The 18,374-nt window shown below is 35.7% G+C and overlaps 3 protein-coding genes across 3 annotated transcripts in view; all 3 read left to right on the top strand.

Moving 5' to 3' along the window:
- Positions 1 to 294: 294 nt before the first annotated feature.
- LOC114240076 (uncharacterized) lies at positions 295 to 5,134 on the top strand. The gene is made up of 5 exons (XM_089737065.1): positions 295 to 313; positions 1,071 to 1,225; positions 1,521 to 1,689; positions 1,911 to 2,006; positions 5,100 to 5,134. Exons 1-5 carry the CDS (start codon positions 295 to 297, stop codon positions 5,132 to 5,134), a joined length of 474 nt encoding a protein of 157 aa, XP_089593191.1.
- A 1,266-nt stretch (positions 5,135 to 6,400) lies between these two features.
- Positions 6,401 to 9,961, top strand: LOC114240074 (uncharacterized). Its single transcript, XM_089737064.1, has 5 exons — positions 6,401 to 6,482; positions 6,965 to 7,054; positions 8,198 to 8,397; positions 8,443 to 8,644; positions 9,846 to 9,961. The coding sequence occupies exons 1-5, from the start codon at positions 6,401 to 6,403 to the stop codon at positions 9,959 to 9,961; spliced, it is 690 nt and encodes a 229-aa protein (XP_089593190.1).
- Positions 9,962 to 10,180: 219 nt separating this feature from the next.
- Positions 10,181 to 18,374, top strand: part of LOC114240096 (uncharacterized) — a 39,460-nt gene continuing 31,266 nt past the window's right edge. Inside the window, exons 1-11 of the mRNA XM_089736667.1 lie at positions 10,181 to 10,277; positions 11,598 to 11,717; positions 12,161 to 12,223; positions 12,644 to 12,805; positions 13,868 to 13,978; positions 14,555 to 14,659; positions 15,723 to 15,863; positions 16,590 to 16,694; positions 16,853 to 16,978; positions 17,127 to 17,378; positions 17,774 to 17,914. Of these exons, the coding sequence (XP_089592793.1) occupies positions 10,181 to 10,277; positions 11,598 to 11,717; positions 12,161 to 12,223; positions 12,644 to 12,805; positions 13,868 to 13,978; positions 14,555 to 14,659; positions 15,723 to 15,863; positions 16,590 to 16,694; positions 16,853 to 16,978; positions 17,127 to 17,378; positions 17,774 to 17,914 (1,423 nt within the window). The remainder of the gene's footprint in view (positions 10,278 to 11,597; positions 11,718 to 12,160; positions 12,224 to 12,643; positions 12,806 to 13,867; positions 13,979 to 14,554; positions 14,660 to 15,722; positions 15,864 to 16,589; positions 16,695 to 16,852; positions 16,979 to 17,126; positions 17,379 to 17,773; positions 17,915 to 18,374) is intronic.

Below are 18,374 nucleotides of genomic sequence, written 5' to 3'. Positions count from 1 at the left end.
AATCTATATTAAAGCATACCACTTAGTGCTTAATCACTGCCATAACCTAACTGAGATCTCTTCCCCTCAAATCGCTCCAAAAAAAGGTTACAACCAATACCAGTTTACTAAATTCTTTTTCGATATACTTATAAAACTTTGAACAGACTGTCAATAAAGCTTGACAAGAAAATTCAATGCAACAAAACTTGTGTCATTAACGAAGAAATATTAAAAATGTGAAAATCAAAACCATTCAATAAACAAACAAAAGTTTTACACAGCATTTCATAGTTGAAACTGATAATAAATAACATGGAAAATCGAAGTTTTGGTGAGTAATAAAAATATTCCGATCCATTACCGGAATCTCGGAGACGTTAGAACATTGAACTTGGCTGTAATATGGCTGGAATATAATGGTGCTGTTTTGTCTTTTATGTCTCGAAATCAGAATCAGAAGGCCGTATCTCTGAGCAAAACCAGTCCAAAATCTTCTTTGTTTTCCTACAACAGAAGTTCATAATCTTGTAACAAAATGACATAACTTCAGACTTAACGATGTGATAAAAAAAGTTGGACTTCAGCCATCATTTTGTCTTTACTAGCTGAAGAAAACAAAAATGCTTTTAATTTTTCTCGACATGCGAACTTTGAAGTATTAAAAAGAGAGAATGGACATAATTGGCAATAATAACTAATTTGCTCAAAAAAAGCATTTATACAGTAATTAATAAAAGCTTGAACAATCTTCATGAAATATTTTATCTTCAATAGCACAAAATACCTATAATTCCTGACTCTAGTAAAAAGTATTTTTTGTTTGAAAGTATAATGCTACAATGTTAATTAGCTATTTTATTATTTCTACAAAGAATTTCAGTAGGCAGTATTAAAGTAAAGGATGCTTATGTTTTGCTTAAGCTACTTATAGCTTGTTTCCCATTTCACAAAACATAAGCTTATGTGTATTTAATTGTCTCTTGATTTCACTTTCTTAAAAGTCTGGCATTTTGAAATTTAATTTTCTAAAATAAGTCTTTAGTTCGCTACTTTAGTAGAACTTAACAAAACTAAGTCTATCCAAATAGATGTTGAAGATATTCTCGATCTAACTGACACCGAAGATACGTCTTCGTCTTCTTCAAATATTAGGGTATACGACAACCGTACACCTCTTGTGATGGATATTCATGAGGTTAAGAAAGACGATCCTATTGCGGAAAATAGTTCACCTGAAACAAAGGTATGCAAATAACTTCGTATTTTTAAAGTCAGCTTAGTCATTTCACAAGACGTATCTAACCTTAGTATAGAGCTTGCTAGAAATTTCTATGGTTAGTATTTATCATCATTATTGCCATTCCAATAGTCAAGAGAGTAAAGTAAAGAGAGAATCCTTTTGCCTCAATGACTGTGAATTTTATGCATACCCTAGGTCCAAAAAGGTGAAAATATGTGGTAATTTTCGAATGAAGAAAGAACTTTTAAAAAGCTAACTTGACTTAAATTACATATCATGTATCCATGGCCTTGTATAGATTAAGAAGCTGAAAAAGAAGAAGAAAGTTAAGCAAGTCACCGATAAAATGGAGCCGAGTATTTCTTCGGAGAGCGCAGCAGAAGTCAATTCTCTCGTTGCAGCAGTTGAGGAAGGCGCTAAAGAGGAGTTTTTCGATGCACACGAGAGTTACCATGTTATTCCAGGTTGTAATTTTTATTTATTTATCGTTTCTCAAATTTACACTCATTATTCTAAAACATTAAATGTATTATCATTATGTTTCCGGGTTTGGATTTGGATAAAGGCGTACAAATTGATTTAGCTAAAGATTTGGATTTCATTACATTTATAATTCGAGCTACTATTAAAAATTCACATTGATATTGATTTTAATTAATTCTTTTAAATTGTACTCGATTTATTTTAGACAATCAAATCGAAAATTCAGAAGCTCAAGTAATTCTGGCTTTAGCTGCTTCTGAGCATCAACAAGGACCAAAAACAACTACACAACAGACCTCAAGTACCCAACCACCTTCAGCAAACCTTACCGAATCGGATAAAAAGCCTTCGATTATTTCAGTTAGTATAATGTTAAGTCTAGCGTTTTTTGTTGTCCTTATATTATTTCTGAAGTCACGGAGAACCCGGTCTTTTTTGCCTACCTGTTCTAGTAACTTGGAGGGGATATACTAGATTCACCGAACGACTAAGTGAGCTCTCAAGGCTCTAGCCTGGAGTTGTTGCTAACACTAGCTCTAGCAAAGCAGTGTTTCGTAGAATCTTTCACCGGATCGTAAGCGCGACCCACTGAGAAAGTCCGGCGAGAAACTCAATGGGCTGTGTCTGAGGGTTAGGTCTTATCGTGAGTCGTGCGTGACTATGAAAACTATAAAACAGTCGAAACGTCGCGAATAATAAAATGACGATAATAAACGAGGTTTTAAACCGTAAAAGTAGTTTTAATTATCTATACACGATTAGCGAAATCCGAACAAACTACTATAATATTAATATTGTATACTAGCGACCCGCCCTCGCTTCGCTTCGGAAACTGTAATTTATTATTGATTTCTCCACTATTTAATGGATGTTATTATACATATAAACCTTCCTCTTTAATCACTCTATCTATTAAAAAAAACCGCATCAAGATCCGTTGTGTAGTTTTAAAGATTTAAGCATACATAGGGACAGAGAGATATAGGGACAGTGAAAGCGACTTTGTTTTATACTATGTAGTGATCCGCTGTTAGTCTTCTACTATTTAGCGTTTATTAACGTCTCTGGGATTTGTCAACGCAATCAAGTTACCGCCGAAAAGTAAGTTTTCGTTTCGTGAGAAGACCCAATCGATTGATTCACTGAGCCATGCCATTATTTCCATAAATAGGTATCAACGTGCAAAGTCGCAGGTTAAATTTGCTATGAAATCAAAGCACGGCCGGCGGTCGTGTTTTACGCCTACGCCTTTTTTGCAGGATCGTTATTTTAAAACGTATCGCTTTAAATAACTTATTTTAAAGTTCATTGGTGTTTGAAATTTTTTATAATATTTAACTATTATAAAAAAAAATACAGATGTTTTAGTTGTTTTATTCGAACGTTGACCGTCGGTAATGGACGGTTCAGACAAGCCTTTATTTACAAGTCATCAAGGACTTTATTTTTTTAATTATTTAATATTGATTTATTTTAGACTACCATAATTGCGATATCATAAACATCTGTGCAGTTCCTAAAATGAAATAATGCAAACAACATTCCTATATTGATACTTTATTTTATATTATTTTTTTAATAACATAACATCGTCAAAGTTTTTTTAATTTATTTTTGAGACGTATAAATAAATTATAAGCATGTTGTTTTGTTTCTAAAGTAATTCTCGTTCGCATTGCTTAGATTACACACTGATAGAGTATAAAGTGGTTAATACTGTAATAATGGTGGTAATGTCGTACTATAGTGAAGAGTGAATTTCAAGCATAAAATCAAATAGAGTTTCGAAGAGACTCCTCCGAAGAGAGTCCTCAATAGCGCGCGGTCACGATATGTAGAACTGTAGGTCAAATTTTAATTTAATAACCATGACAACTGGTGAGAAACTCAGCTAACGTTTAAGTACAAAATAACATACCTACACTTGTTTTTCACAGAAACCAGTAACTCGTCACGATTGAAGAAAAAATGACCCACAGGTATGTATGTAAAGATTGATATATAGTTGCACAATATCATTGAATATGATTTATTAGTATTTACTTTCTTATGTATTTCGAAGTTGGGGAACAATAATCCAGATTTTTTTACCATCACCATTTGTTTTTTTTTTAAATGATTCGATTTTTAGTTAAACTATTTTCAATGACCATTCGTCATTTGCAAAAGTAAGTAATCGATTTCAGATAAGTAAATTGTTTTTTTATTAAATCAAGGGGTGAGTGAGCTCATTGTCTCGCCTGGTGTTAAGCGGTTACCGGAGCCCGTGAATATTGACAAAGTTAATGCTTTTACCCTTTTGGAAGCTTGTGGTCTAAGATTCATTAATATTTTATTTATTAATTTTTATTTATTACACTTCATGTAAAATTTACATTGGCGGACTGAATGCCTAAGGCATTCTCTACCAGTCAACTAAAGGTAGTGCAGAGTAAATGGTAGTAGGTGCAATGAAATTTATATTAAATTACAAATACATACAGAAAAAAATATATAATAATATATTAGAAATAATATATTAATAAATTCATGACGATATTATTATTATTATTATTTTATAATATATTACTTATATAATAAATAATTAAATAATTATATATTAATATTATTTTTATAAATAAAGGATTACTGGTGGCCCGGATTTCTCTCCAGTTTCACCAGAACAGGCCATTAATATTATTTATAGACACAATATTATACATTCTATTCTATCAGCTCACAGACTCCCATTACTGGACATGGGTCTCCCCCAAGCCTCACCACAACGATCGGTCCTGCGTTGCTTGCATTCAGCGGATTCCTAATAATAATAATATATAAAGACTGTCGTATATTAGAGGAAATCTGAAAGTGGCACCTGTGACAGAGAAGTTGAGAAGTGCGCGTTTGGGATGGTAAGGACATGTGATGAGACGAAATGAAAATGAGGTTGGTAAGAGAGTATTAACTATGAATATGGAAGGATATAGAGGAAGAGGTAGACCTAAAATAAATGGACGGATTGCGTGAAAGACGATATGGGTAAGAGGGGAGGGAGCGAAGAAATGATGGAGGAGTATGGAAGGAGAAAACATGTTGGGCCGACCTCAGGTGACTGGGAGAAGGGCAGGAGAATGAATAAAGATTGTCGCACCTAATCGTACAGCATCGTAGACTGTGTAATCAAATGTCGTGTAGATCTGATCAGACGGACGCTTTGGGCTGCGACCCCACGATCTTTTTTCTTCCACTTTTTCAGTGACCATCATTCTTAAATATCAGCAGATTGTATCAAAGAGTATAAATTATCTTAGCCACAAATGTTTTTTGTAATAATTACCTTAAAAGGAATGCAGCCGATCGCCCACTTCGAACTGGTTTAAAGTAGATAAATAAGTTTTTTTTTTTGTTTCAGAAATGCACAGGATATCGGAAAGTGAAATTAAATAAAGATATTTGATACGAGCAGTAATTGTTTTATTGAGCTTTAAGATTGAAAACTGGGTTTTTGTTGTATTTATTTTGGTATTAACTAGCATTCACAACATAGGTCTGCAACCTGGAGAGCATCACACCTCAATAGTATCTACTCTGTAGTACCTAACGGTAGGCCGTACCATACCGTTAGGTAGGCAGCGGCTTGGCTGTGCCCCTGGCATTGCTGAAGTCCATGGGCGACGGTAACCACTCACCATCAGGTGGGCCGTATGCACGTCTGCCTACAAGGGCAATTAAAAAAAAACCTATATAAAGCGGCGGTAGTTTTTTAATAATTAAATAGGCAGTGGTAGTAGGATGTCTTGTAAGTCCGCACCGGTAGGTACCTCTACCCTGCCTATTTCTGCCGTGAAGCAGTAATGCGTTTCAGCTTGAATGGTGGAACAGCCATTGTACTGTAAAAACTGAGAACTAGAGTTTCAAGATTGATGGCGGCATTTACGTTGTTAATATCTATGGGCTCCGGTAACCACTTAACCCCAGGAGTACCGTGAGCTTATCCACTCAGCAATGAATAAACAAACGTCGAACTACTATGAATGTTGTTGCGCTTGCGCTGTCATGTAGTTTCCTACATGATAATTCATAATAATTCAGAGTAAAGTAGGAGTTTTTTTTATATTTTCACATAATAATAAAATGTCTTTATTTTCATTTTTAATGATAGCGATTACGCAAGCTTTTTAGCATCAATTTCCACAGGTGCGTCAACCGCTCTTCTTCCATAGATAATATTTTATGAACAAGCCACATAAAGCCTTTACGTTTTGATAACTACACTGACATTAGTGACAGATTTGACAGATGTCAATATTACTTAGCAACCGAATGTCATTTTTGATGTGATAAAGTTAAAATTTGTAGTTTGATGCTTTTAATTTTTATATGGTTAGTGTAAGAAAATTTGATGAAAAGTTTATTTGGAAGCCCCTGCACAGGGGGCTTTCTTTTCCACATTTGAGTAAGTTGTCAATTGAAACTAATGAAGGATAAATTTAGTGAAATTATTGTTAACAAGTTTGGTTATTAAATACTCGAATTATTGAATGAAGTACCCGAAAGCTTTCGTTTTTCAGGAGCTTACTTAATTTTTTCTTTATTTTTGATACATCCTATATATTAGAAGAGGGTATAGAGGTTTTTTTTTTGCATATCACAGATATCCGCTTCTTAACAATACGATTATTACTCTAATACTGAACATATTTATTTACAGTAATGGAAAAACATTCCCGTGGCAAAGGAAAAAACAAAAAAGCGGCACCGAAAGCGAAAACACCGAAGAAACGAACAAGCGAAGGTGTGCCTTATCTCACAGAGTTAGAGTTGTCTTTTGCGTATTAAAAAAAAAGTGATTAGCTTTTAAGAATCTATCGTTAATTTTCAAAGCGTCTTGCAAATTACCGTACTAATAATCAACATCTGTGAATTTATTTTTGGATAAAATATTTTCACTTCATTGCTTCTACATTCTTGCTGAATTAACATTCTTACGAATTAATTAATTTGTTTTCAATGTTCTTCGAAGCGATTTTTTGCAAGGCTTTTTGTAGTTGATTTAAGAAGAATTTCGTGTACCTAGCAGTCGTTTTAGCATTTTCTAAGATGAGATTGGTAGTCTTATTTATCCATATTTATATCTAATCTATCTATCCAGATATTGTATAATCTTATTAATCGCTTATTATTAATATAACGTTAACGATATAATTAGTGTTGATTAACGAAATCTGTTCGCTCAGGAGTATTGACTAATAAAACAATTAAACGTTCTATTTTGAGGCCCAACCTGTTCCTTATTCTTGGCTGAACTAACTAGAAAGCTGGCGTCCAAAAAGAAAGAAGAGGAGGAAAAGCCTAAAAACATCATCCGTAAGTCATCCTCAAGAACAGCATTAGCATTGGATATCAATTAGTTTTTATGGCCACGATCATAAGATGACAGAATCTTGCATCAAAACAAGGCGTAGTTTAGACTAATCATAGTTTTTATTTCAAAGTATCTATAATTTCTACAAGTTAATGGTAAGTAGCTAAGACTTTTTTTTTTATTGCTTAGATGTGTGGACGAGCTCACAGCCCACCTGATGTTAAGTGGTTACTGGAACCCATAGACATCTATAACGTAAATGCGCCACACACCTTGAGATATAGTTCTAAGGTCTCAGTATAGTCACAACGGCTGCCCCACCCTTCAAAACGAAACGCATTACTGCTTCACGGCAGAAATAGGCGGGGCGGTGGTACCTACCCGTGCGGACTCACAAGAGGTCCTACCACCAGTAATTACGCAAATTATAATTTTGCTGGTTTGATTTTTATTGCACGATGTTATTCCTTCACCGTGGAAGTCAATCGTGAACATTTGTTGACTACGTATTTCATTAGAAAAATTGGTAACCGCCAGCGGGATTCGAACATCGGTGCATCGCTCGATACGAATGCACCGGACGTCTTATACTTTAGGCCACGACGACTTCATAAGACTGCAATGAGAGGCCTAATATAGTACCATCGCATTGAGAGTCCGCACGAGTGTGTGTCACCACAATTTCTGACACGATTCAATCATACGTTCCGGCTGTTACAGCTACTATACTATACAACTAAGATCACACCTACACACTCATGTCGCATTATCATCATCATCAGCCTGTATCTCTCCGCTGCTGGATGTGGGGCCTCTCCCATAGTCCGCCATGGACCGCCCATGGTCCGTCAGTCATGTCCCATATTAAAAAAATACAAGAAACTTCCCAACTAACCTAAAACAGGAGATAGCATTTAGGTCGTGTTCATGAGCTACAATAACCATTTCATCACCAGGGCATAATCTTTTTTTTTATTACCCTTGTAGGCAGACGAGCGCATGGCCCACCTGATGGTGAGTGGTTACCGTCGCCCATGGACTTGAGCAATGCCAGGGGCAGAGCCAAGCCGCTGCCTACCGAAATCTCGTTTGGTCATATGTAGAAACTATTATCATTAACGTCTTAACGTTAACGTTTTTCACAGAAACAATAATAGAAAGTATCACAAACGCGTTACCCATAAAACTATCAAGAAGGACGACTCCGCCCAAAAAGGAATCGCCTATGAAAATTGAAACATTACAAAAATTTGCTCCTGAATTGGTACCAAAGAATACTGTTGAAATAGTTTCGATACCAAATCAAGTTTTAGAAATTATAGAAACAGAGAAAACAGCGGATAACGTTATTTCTATGACAGAAATTTCAGTAACAGAAACGATCGCGAAGAATTCTTCCTTCAAAATTCCTAAAATGCCATTGGTTAACAGTGAAGTTCTTAAAAATGCGATTGAGAAAAGAAAGAAGTCTTTAATGAAGGACGCGTCTATGAATACAAACACGGATCACGATATTGCTGCTGAGTTGACTAAGCACGTAGGAACCCTGCGAAAGATATCTCTGATAGCTGAAGAGTTTAATAAAAAAACTGGTTTGTATGCTTTTGTTCTAGTCTAGCTACTTCTTTAGAGATTTTGATAAGAGATAAAGAAAGCAACTTCGACTCCTCAACTTAAAAAGTCGTGTACATAATATCACAAATACAGTAATATCATTATTACTAAAAGTTGATGGATTTTTGCAATTGAAATAGGTGGTTATTTTTTCTGTGAAATTTTTGATATTCCAATTTAACCTTTGACCTTATGCGTAAAACTAGAGGAACTTAATTCATTGAATCTATGGATTTCGGTGTCCATATGAACATTTTTTACTTATTACCATGTAGAAGAATGGTTTGAAGAAAACAAATTTTCGACATTGAATACCGCACTAGAATTATGTTTTTTGAGACGGGTATCAGCAACATACGTATGTCACTGAACATCCAGATGCTCTGCTATTGTATCAGGTCCAAAGGCCGCTATCGATACTTCCATGATGATAAATTTTCTATGCAGAGATATCGAGGGTTGAAAGGTTATTTGCTAGAAGTGACGTTTATTCGACATTCAAAACTTCAATTCAAAACTTTTTTGATTTGATTTGATTTGATTTGATTTCAAATAGCTGAAGAAGTTTTTTGTTACGATATTTTTTTTCAAATTAAAAGTTTAAATGGCTGCTATGGCTGATGGTAAAGTTGCAAAAATGTCGCTTAATTTTTTTTATGATTGAAAGATTACTGGTGGCCTGGAGGCCTTTCCAGTTTCACTAGGACAGGTGGGCGAGCAAAGGCTCAGCCAGGAGGGGTGAGATTTGCTAACAGCTGCCCGAGCGCCTCCGAAGGAGACCTAACAACTCAAGAGCAATTGCTTCGCGAATGAATCTACTACCGGATCGGAATCGCGACCCGCTGACAAGATCCGGTGAGAAACTCAACAGGCTGATGCATGGGTTAATAATGGTAATAATGGTAAGTTGCACGTTGACCTCTTTGTCGAGCTCGACGAGTACGGTTACCGGGGTCCCTAAGCCTGCTCCTAGTGTTAGAGCTGAAGACGTCCGTCGCTTAAGTTAAATGGCCCCTCAAATACCCCTCGATATTATCTACCATTCCACATTTTATTACAGTAATAGCCTAATGTTACACAGAATGAACGTGTATGATTATTTTTTTAGTCTTTTCTCTCTTTACAATAATTTGTATGAATCACAACAAAAGTTGTAAATTTAAATAAAATAATTTTCAGCGAAAAACTTGAAAGAAATCGTCGATAGCGTCCAGGAAGAATTAATACAGAAATTAGAAGAAATCAAAGCAAAACAAAAACCAGGAGCAGTACACATAGAAACTGTGAGGGAATAAAAAGAAAAATATCAACTTCAAGAAAGAAAAATAAAAAAATTAAATCTGACAAATTCAAATAGTGACAGAAGAGCTTTGTCAAAATGAAATGATGTTAAAATTTTTAGTAACAAACACACAATCTTTTTGATTTGTTAAAAAATGTATTTATTTAGTTGTTGATTTTAAATGAACCAGATTAATTAGTATGTTATGAGTTCAATATAACGTTTTTTGGAAATGGCCGAGGTTTTAGATAAATTTAAAACTTCAAAAAATGATCAACGCTTTCCGAGGCAAAAACCAAATGCACTTTATGATAGGATTACGAAAAATCGTAAGTAAAATTTGATGATGATGCTAAAAATTAGCTTAGCAGGAGATATTCTTGTGTTCTCCTGTTTAAATGGAGTTAATAGCATGATAGTGGATATTGTATCAAAACGATAGTCACAAACAGGCAACGGCTTACCCATTCCTGTGGTTTTGATGATGTCCATGAGTATTGATGACCACTTAGCATCTAGTACGCTGTACGTTCATCAGCCTTTGTAGGCATGAGATGGAGTTAATAGTTTTTCCGAAGTTATTGGTAAAATTCAAAGTCTGTCGACAATTGGGTAAGTGGCGGAATTTACTTGGTATGGTCTATGGACTTCGGTAACCACTAAGTAACAGTTAGATCGTGAACAGGTTCACCCACCTTTGTTATGAAATAACTGATTCCCAATGAGATTTGGACGAATCGTAGCCATTCTCGAAATATGTATATAGAAATATCCACAACGATCACCTCAATGACTTTTCGAGAAACTCCATCGTCACGGCCATTCTACATCCTCGGTATTTTACTATTGCTAGAATAAAGTTTACATGAAAGGAAACTCGTGAAAATTCACCGGAGATTTTTCGCCCAATTAATAAATAGCCTCAGCGGAGTGTGATCTGGTTGTATTATATTAGTGTAAAGCGGCTAGTATCTTTTTTTCGTTTTTATGACTTTAATATTTAGTATAGTATTGATTTTTTTTAGTAACATGGTTGAAAAAGGAGATTATATCATAAAATGTCTTTAAATAGCACGTGCTGGCCAGTGTCCCAGCTCAATTAAGGCTCTATTTATTAGTGTATATAGGTTTGTGTCAAAAGCCCAAAGAAGGGTTTTAGAGTATTTTTTTTATTGCTTAGATGGGTGGACGACCTCACAGCTCTCCTGGTGTTAAGTGGTTACTGGAGCCCATAGACATCTACGACGTAAATGCACCACCCACCATGAGATATAAGTTCTAAGGTCTCAGTACAATTGCGACGGCTGCCCCACCCTTCAAACTGAAACGCATTACTGCTTCACGGCAGAAATAGGCAGGGTGCCCGTGCAGACTCACAAGAGGTCCTACCACAAGTACTTACGCAAAAATATAATTTTGCGGGTTTGATTTTTATTACACGATGTTATTCCTTTATCGTGAAAGTCAATCGTGAACAATTGTTAAGTACGCATTTCATTATAAAAATTGGTATCCGCCTGGGATTCGAACACCAATGCATCGCTCAACACGAATGCATCGGACGTCTGATCTTCTTGGCCACAACGACTTCAAATATTTGTATACTAACAAATTCAGGACAATTCGGCTACTTTCGGTTTTTTTTTTAGTCAATAAATCGAGCCCCCAACCACAATTTGCAACAAGCAAGCTACCGAAGATCGTGAAACCACCTGCGTCGTATGCCTCCGATAAAAACATAACAAGAACAAAAGAAAAAGTAGATGCAGGTAAGTTAGCTTTTCGATAGTCTATCGAATTATTGCCTGAATCAATTTAATTGTCATCCGTAAATTTTTACTGGTGGTAGGACCTCTTATGAGTCCGCACCGGTAGGTACCACCGCCCTGCCTATTTCTGCCGTGAAGCAGTAATGCGCTTCGGTTTGAAGGCAGCCGTTGTAACTATACTGAGATCTTAGAACTTATATCTCAAGGTGGGTGGCGCATTTACGTTGTAGATGTCCATGGGCTCCAGTAAACACCAGGTGGGCTGTGAGCTCGTCCACCTATCTAAGCAATAAAAAAAATCCTTTTGATTCATAGAATAGTATATGAGGGGAATTGGCTGGGTCTAGAAAAGCCTATCCACCGACAGTATATAGATTTCAGAACTCTTCGGTGTACCTTGTATTGTATTTATGTTTTCGTATTACATGGACGCTCATTTTTAGGAGACAATTTTGCTGGGACCAGTAAGCGCATGGGCTCACAGAAATCGAACAAAAATGACAAACGTATGTGTACCTAAAGTTAATATTAAATAATTTCTATCTTAAATTTTAAAGCCTTAAAAAAACCTTGTCATTCATGCCAATGTTTCGTTTTTCATTTGAGTACCGCCACCGTCGTCTCAAGATCGAAATATTATTACTAAGCACGAGTTCGTTAGATCGCCCTCTCCTAAGCCAACTGCCCCACTTTTTAAATCAGAAATCATAATTGTTTCACTGCTAAAAATATGTACATTTTAACATTTAGTGGATTTGATTTTTACTAAACGATGTTATTACTTCACTGTGTTTCGACAAAAAATGTCTGGTACGTATTTTGAACATCGGTGTAATAGGATCGTTTGATAGGAGTGCACCAGGTTACCTATTATTTAAGGCCACGACGACTTCAAACTAAATTTCCTTTAACTATACTTTCATAAGTCGAAAAATCAAAACCAAGTCATATACCGCGACGACTACAAGAAGCAACGGCTAAAAGGGATTCAATAAACACAGAAGACATCCCTAGTTTTGAGCAAACCGAAGAGAAAACACTCGCTGAAATAAAAAACATTCAAAGGGTTCAACTTTTGATCAATACAGGTAGGTTTAAACTTGATTTTATTGTAAACTCCAGTCTGACCTTTGAACATGTTGTTTCCTATTATTATTATTTTACGTTAAAAAGTTCTCAAAAACATATACTACCTATGTTCTTGCTTTTATGTAATTGTGTCAAGAGGTGTCAAGGGACACCCGGATGGAACGAAGTTCCTTTCGATTAATTAGTGAAGGAATTATAATATTTTTTTTAAGTTATAATAATAAATTACGGCATTATGAAGAAGAAAAAAACAATACTATGAACTAAATTACTATTGTTGAAACGCTATCTCGAGAAACTGTATTCATTACGCGGACCAATCGGATACGAGCAATGTCACGCGATAAGCGCCTACACGTTGATTGGTCAGAATGACGGATCTAAAAAGTGTCGTGACAACTTTTCGTAAGAATTTTTTCCGTCTAGCCCCCTTTCACAACGCGCGATAAGGCACTTCGTTCCAATAAATAAAAAAGATAACAAAAATAACGAGGCTTGGAAACGGTTACCGGCTCAGCAATGCCTAACAGTAACGAAACAATCGGTACTGCGGCGCTGATCTTCCGCCCGCACCTGCGGAGTGACGCGCACACCAGCATCAGACCGACCAATACACAACATTGTAAAATATATTAAAAAATAAAAAGAAGACAGATGTGCTTAGGTTCTGCCGGATCATTAGTGATTACCTTTACCCAAGAACTTCAGCGAGGATCACAGTGACGTCGCTGCTATACCAACTATTTTCTGGCCTTGTTTGATTAAACATATGTCCTAGTACTTCAGCCACAATTTCAATCAAAGTACAAGCATAACAGGTTCCTACAGGAAATTATGGCAATACAAAAGTTGTAGGAGTAAATTAGTAAGAAAGCCATATCTCTTCTGAGACAATATTGGAAAGTTCGGGAGAGGTTGCATCACCTATAAACTGCTAATTCCTATCGCAGCCATGACGAAAGCATGCCGCAGACTCCTAAGGAATTTGAAAAGGAAAACGAAACGCGAAAAACAAATGAAAGAAACAAAAATTAGGCTCACAAATTAATATGTCGCTACAGATCTTTGCGAAGAAGACGAACGAACGAATCTCTTTGTACCGGCTAGGCCTATACCTACTTTGGGACAGATTTATGGAGCAAACAACGTGATTGATAACGATCTGTTGGACGGTAAGCAAACATAGAATATTTATTGTCAAGCATCTTATTTGGCCAATCAGACTAAGGGACTGATTTAAAGAGATTTTCTCGAACCCTACTAGGAATAAAGTTACAATGTGTAAGAGCTATAATAGATATAGAGACAGAGAATAGATGAGAAGATTGTACACTTTTTTTTAGTGTTTACCAAAACCAATAAACCCCTGCATGTCATTATATATTTGAATTTCGGATTTAAGCATGGCTACGTCTCCGCCCTTCAAAGTACACTGCAAAACTGTTTCGTAACAAAACAGATAGACACGGTGGCACAAATGATCACGCGTGCTCACGCCATGCTATACCAGTTACACGATGCTACTTTAATTTGTTCAAGTTTCCAATCATTTATTCGATTTTCGGGCTTCCAATAACTTTAAAACCCGCTGAATAGAAGAAAATTGATTATTTGCTTGTTTTGCGCATTTTATCCCCCGCCTTTCACCACTCATCATCAGGGAGAATATATGTTCGTCTACCGACAAAAGCAGTAAAGAACTTTTGAATTTATGAATTAACTTTCAATTCTAATTTTAATATTTTCAGACTGGCTTATATCAATAGGACCTCCTGTGAATTCATTAGAAGCTAGTCTCAGAAGTGTAAATCGTCCAACTACAGTGGACGTTGGAGATACGAACATATTATGTGGTTAGCTTTCGAAATGACATATTGGCAACGAATCAAACCAAATTTGCAAAGGAATTATTTTTTAGTACCGTACATTCCTATTATGTCATTAATTACGTTATGTAATTTACTAATTTATATTATTAATTTTAATGCATTGACATTTTTTGTCACGATTTAGTAAACTTAAATTAAAATTGGACACAACCGTAATGTCTATTCTAATGACATATCAAATGGAACATTAATATCATGTATCAAAATGGGTGGGGGGCTTCACGTAGAGGATTGTGAGCTCCGGAATACATCGAGTGAACTACGAGCATTTTTTTTATTGCTTAGATGGGTGGACGAGCTCACAGCCCACCTGATGTTAAGTGGTTACTGGAGCCCATAGACATCTGCAACGTAAATTTGCCACCCACCTTGAGATATAAGTTCTAAGATCTTAGTATAGTTACAACGGCTGCCCCACCCTTCAAACCGAAACGCATTACTGCTTCACGGCAGAAATAGGCAGGATGGTGGTACCCATCCGCGCGGACTCACAAGAGGTCCTACCACCAGTAATATATTTAGATGAAACATTATTTTTACCAGCATAACTACATATCAACCAAGACATATTCGCTAGTTTTGACTCATAAGGCTTTGTCAATGTTTTGTTAACGCTGTATTTATTTTTCGGTATATGCGAGTCATCTTTTAATACCTATATGCATATTTATCTGGTACTTTTCAAACCAAAATTCATAATTTCTAGACTCGAACTTTAAATAATATAATAAATACAATTGCATTATAAACTTACACAGCATTTTATAAATAATTTGAGAAGCTTAAACGACCAAAAGAAGATCTTCCACCGAGCGGATGATATTTGCTCGGTAGACCGACGGTTCGAGTGTTGTTCGGAACTTGTATAATATATGCGAGCTTAGCTTGAAAATGTCGTAAGCGAGATTCAGGCATCTGTCAAATATCTTGCGTTGTATAATGGCTACATACCGCCACAAATAAAATTGTTTGAGCATTCACTTAGGGATTTATTAACAACTTTTGTTTATTCACTTAAATTATTTAGGAGCCGACGAGCAAGATATATCAAACAATAATAGAACTTCCTCGAGCAGGCGAACAGGCGTAAGAACACAAGATGATTTCGCCGACTTGAAGAATATCAATAATACGGAAGTGGAATATCCCACTAGAGATTATGAATCTGGTAATTATATGTATATACCTAAATGGAGCGAATGCATTTTATCTAACAAGATAGGATAATAATCATAATCGATAATAATCTATACTAATATTATAAAGAGGAAAGATTTGTTTGTTTGTTTGTATTGAATAGGCTCCGAAACTACTGAACCGATTTGAAAAATTCTTTCACTGTTTGGAAGCTACACTATTCCTGACTGAAATAGGCTATAATCTTTTTTGAAGAAAATTAGGGATCATTACTAAAACTCCAATAATGTAACCCAAGGTGTAAAAAAATTACCTAAAATATTCTTTATATCGCATGCCCTGCGATAACTATTGATGATAGAATAAAATAATTTACGACTTTGTAGAACACATTATTATTTATAAAAAGTGTCGCGACAGCATATGTCTAACTATTATAGTTACGCCGCAATAAGTGTTCTTACATTTTAAAAAATAAAACAACGTCAAATATCGTTGAAATTGTTTTAAAGACCCGAGGGAAGCCGGAGCGGGCCGCTATCAAGAGATAAAGATAAAAATATAATTGCATTATAAATGATTCTAGTGAAACTAAAATTTAAATCACTGTTATTTTTCTGAATATTCACGATTAAATCATTCTAACTTTTTAAAAGGTCCTCTACTCTATAAAGCATATTTAAGTTATATGAGAAATAAATAAGATTTACGTAAATTATACTGTTATTTAATTTTCTGTCGCTATACTTCTTTGCAGCTGTAATTGCAGTTAATAAACAATCCACTTTAGAAGCAAAATCAACACGTAGTGAAAGAATTATACCAGTAACTGTAGAACAAAAATTTAAATTATCCATTGAAGGTAAAGGTTTGATTTCTCGTATAATCAATACATAAAATACCATAATAATTTATTGTTGCAACCGCATTAGTACCCGTATGTAGAAACTTAAAGGCATTTGAATGTTTCTATTTCTACGACCGTAAATAAACGATCATTAACAGTAAGTTAAATTACAGATGAAATCAAAATACCAAAAGAAAACGTAAAAAATATGCTGGTCAAAGAAAATCAAGTCACGGCTGATTCGTATATTGAGCATCCTTCGGAGTTGCTTCAGAAGACTACCACATTCGGTAAAGAAGGTATCTTAGTAGGAAATTCTATAGATTGAGTTCGTAATGGAGTAGTTACTTCTTTTCGCTCCTTTAATTTAATAGCAGATGTTAAATTGTGCATTGAATCTATAGTTGAGCTATCATATAAATTTGATACATTGTTTTCACTTGATAGGTTGCGAATCGACGAGAACCCTAAGCAGTATCGGAACAGATTTAGCTGACGATTTATCAAGTCGATATACTTTAGAACATGCGGAGGATGTTCTAGATGAACATTCACTAGATGATTGGGATGCAAATGGTAAAGAGAGGAATTTCATTTTGATGAAGACGAAAGGCTGTCTAGGTACTGAAGTGCTATCTGAATATTGGCAATATCAATGGGAAAAAGAATTCAGTGGAGTTAGCTTAATGCCGAATTCAGGTGAGTTAGAAAAAAAAAATAACACCATTCATTTCGGGACGTTACTAAGTTTAGTTTTCCTGGCTTGGAGTGACAAACTGCCTTTCCGATTTTAAGCTGTTAACGCAAAACATCAAAATGTGAATGGTGCCAGAGCAACAAACTCTATGAAATAATCGCAGCAGAAATAAACAGTACGATTGAACTCGCGCTCCTTATACAGTAAACGCTAATCATGTCTTCAACATAAGCGATGAAGGCAAATTTACGGTGATTTTATAGGAAAATAGCAAGACTCAGGCACCTATCAAATATCTTGTTATCCATGATGGCTACTGCCACAAAATGGACTGATCGTATTATATCGATTAAAATAATTTAGCTTGGGCTAGTTTACGGGGATGTTTATTTTGCAGAGAGCTCTCGTACCTATCGCTGTTATAAATGCGGTCAACGAATCAGGCGGAAGAGATGTGGAAAAAAACAGGACAATGACAATCGGAAACGATGCAAGAAGTGTGACAGCAGCAAACTGTTGCTGAGTGGCCCAGTCAAACGTAACTTTTTTTTTTTTTTGTATACAAGAGCAAACGGTCTCACGGCCCATCCTGTGTAAAATGATTACTACAGCCTATAAACGTTATGCTAATAGATTTCAGCAAAATTTAAAGAAGAAATAAAAGATTCTATTTAATATTCCAACTAAGCTCACGGATCGTTTCGAAGATATTGGTCTTCAGAGAGACTGGTTTTCTGTGTGTTTTATACCGTAAGTTCCATGGGGAGTGCTCTCCGGAATTGTTTGAGATGGTCCCGTTATCTGCATTTTACAATCGCATCGCCCGCTACTGGAGCAGAGTCCTATTATCCTGAAACATTATCTAGAGCACATTTCAAAAGATAATTAGCGTCGGGTCGCCGTGACTCCTTATGGGGGCACGGGGTGGGTCTTGGGATACCCCCCTCTGTTTGGCCTTGAACCTAACAGAGCAGGGGTGTTCTACTTGCAAGCTGCAA

The sequence above is a fragment of the Bombyx mandarina genome, chromosome 22 (assembly GCF_030267445.1).
Source record: "Bombyx mandarina strain Sakado chromosome 22, ASM3026744v2".
Taxonomy (NCBI): domain Eukaryota; kingdom Metazoa; phylum Arthropoda; class Insecta; order Lepidoptera; family Bombycidae; genus Bombyx; species Bombyx mandarina.
This window is presented reverse-complemented; position numbering and strand designations above follow the sequence as displayed.